The sequence below is a fragment of the Priapulus caudatus genome, unplaced genomic scaffold (assembly GCF_000485595.1).
Source record: "Priapulus caudatus unplaced genomic scaffold, Priapulus_caudatus-5.0.1 Scaffold8632, whole genome shotgun sequence".
NCBI classification, from domain to species: domain Eukaryota; kingdom Metazoa; phylum Priapulida; class Priapulimorpha; order Priapulimorphida; family Priapulidae; genus Priapulus; species Priapulus caudatus.
The window spans coordinates 1,236-3,463 of NW_014585693.1; the positions used below are offsets into that span (position 1 = coordinate 1,236).

The following is a 2,228-nucleotide window of genomic DNA, read 5'->3' on the forward strand; positions in this document are numbered from 1 at the left end:
ACTTGGTCTGGTCCTGACCAACGGAGTATACATGCAGTATCTCACTGATACTAATCGCATACTAACATCATATCAAGAGCGTATGAAGAAGCGTATATTCCTTCTGTATACGCTCTTGATCATATATACTGCTTGTGTGCGCGTGTTTCCAGGCAGGGAGGTGATGTGCACGCGTGACTCCATCGATATCATGATGCGTTTCGACGAGTCGTTCGGCGGGCAGCTGTACGCGAAGAACTTCTATGATAGGACGGCGTGTCGCACGGGAGGGTCACGACAGCGGCGCCTGCAGCTGAGCATCTCACATAACTCATGCGGTGTCATCAACGACATCGATGTAAGTTCGCGTGGTGGTGGGAGGAGCAGAGGAGGGCGGGGCGGGGCGGAGTGGAGAAGGGGAGGGCGAGGGTGGGGAGGGAACGGGGGCGGAGTGGGGTGGGCAGGGAGGGAGAGGGGCGGTGTGAGGTGGGTGGTAAGGGAGGGAGCGGGGGCGGGGTGAGGTGGGTGGGCAGGGAGAGAGAAAGGGTGGGTGGTAAGGGAGGTGGGCGGTGTGGACAGAGGCGGTGTGTATGGGGCGGGGGCGGGGAGGAGCAGAGAGCGAGCGGGGCGGGGAGTGGCAGGGAGGGCGTGTATACGCAGAAGAAGAGGGTGTTCTAGCAGGGAAAGGTTATATCGAGAGAGGGCAGTATCGGTAGAGCAGGGAGGGTCTGTATAGGAAGATGGGAGGGGCGGGTTGGAGCAGGGAGGACGTGTATGGGAAGAAGGGGAGGAATAGAGCAGGAAGGTTACGTATGGGGGGGGGTGGAGTAGGGAGGACGCGTGTGGGATATGTGGGGCGGGGCAAGTGTGCGAAAAATAATGTGTGGGGCAGGGGCTGTGTATGGGGAATGGGCGTGTGGCATGGATAATTGTGTGAATAGGAGTGTGAGTGGGGAGGGGGGCGTCGCAGAACGAGTGTGTGTGTGTGTGTGTGTTAGATAGCATGCGTGGACGCATACACGTGCGTCACGCCTGACACTAGCTCTAGAACTATAACCCTTCGCTCTGCCACAGGCCTGTATAGCGAAGGGTTATAGTTATATTATAGTTATATTATTTAGTTATATTTAGTTAGTTTATTTATATATATATTAGTTATATTAGTTTATAGAGCTAGCCTGACGCGTGCTGTCATCTCTTCTGCAGCTTAACACCTACGAGGTGACGTTGGTCGTACAGAATCATCCTGACGTCATCCTCGACGGTGACGTATCCTATCGCGTGACGTGTGAGTACGACAACCAGGGCGACTCCGTCACTCTCGATGTCTCTTTAGACGCAAAGTAAGTGGCAGCCATTCAAACGTACGCACTACTACTGCTAGCTTCTATGCCAGGGGTTCTTAACCTGTTGTCCACGTGGACGGGCTTTGGAGGGGTCCGTAAACGAGGCGCATGCAAACTTTTGTGTTTATATGCTTATGTGCATTTTTCTGGGGAAGGGTCCGTAGTTTTCACCAGATTCTCATAGGGGTCCATGATACAAAAAAAGGTCAAGAACCACTGTTCTATGCTACTTCTATACACTCCACTGTTGGCATACTCTCCCACGCGGCCGTGCATGTTCTCTACTATTGCCTATTATAAACTATATTATATTTCTTGTGTTATATTGTCTTGTATACTCTTGTATTTATTGTCTAATATATTATTGTATTATTAGCTTTTGATATTATCAAGAATAGTGATACTATATTATAGTATAATTATAGTAATATTGAATATACTACTATCAACTATACTACTATAGATTTTACATACTATTATACTACTATTCTACCATAGAAATAATATAGATAGACCTTATCTATATTATTTCGATGTATGCTACCGACCTTAGATGAACCCTGCACGCGCGCGCGTACATACACACACACGTAGACACACATCGCGATCGTTTACGTGTGCTGACTGGTGCTCCTTCTGGCGGTGCGCGCAGTGAGCTACCGGTGGACCCTATTGTGCGGACGTCGTTCACACCGACGCTGGCACTGAAGATACTACCCGGTGACATCACCAGGTCGGATCCCGTCTCTGTCGTCGAAGTCGGTGACGATCTCAACCTTGTCATTGAAATGCTCAACACAGGTGAGCGGGGTTAACACAGGTGGGTGGGGTTAACACAGGTGGGTGAGGTTAACACAGGTGGGTGAGGTTAACACAGGTGGGTGGGGTTAACACAGGTGGGTG

The 2,228-nt window shown here is 50.4% G+C and overlaps 1 protein-coding gene across 1 annotated transcript in view; it reads left to right on the forward strand.

The window, feature by feature from the left end:
- The window catches only part of LOC106820225, a gene marked incomplete at both ends in the record, with an annotated part of 2,910 nt that extends 784 nt beyond the window's left edge, over nucleotides 1-2,126 (forward strand). The window contains 3 exons of the mRNA XM_014824761.1: nucleotides 153-337; nucleotides 1,186-1,322; nucleotides 1,978-2,126. Coding sequence (XP_014680247.1) covers nucleotides 153-337; nucleotides 1,186-1,322; nucleotides 1,978-2,126 — 471 coding nt within the window. The remainder of the gene's footprint in view (nucleotides 1-152; nucleotides 338-1,185; nucleotides 1,323-1,977) is intronic.
- Nucleotides 2,127-2,228: the final 102 nt, after the last annotated feature.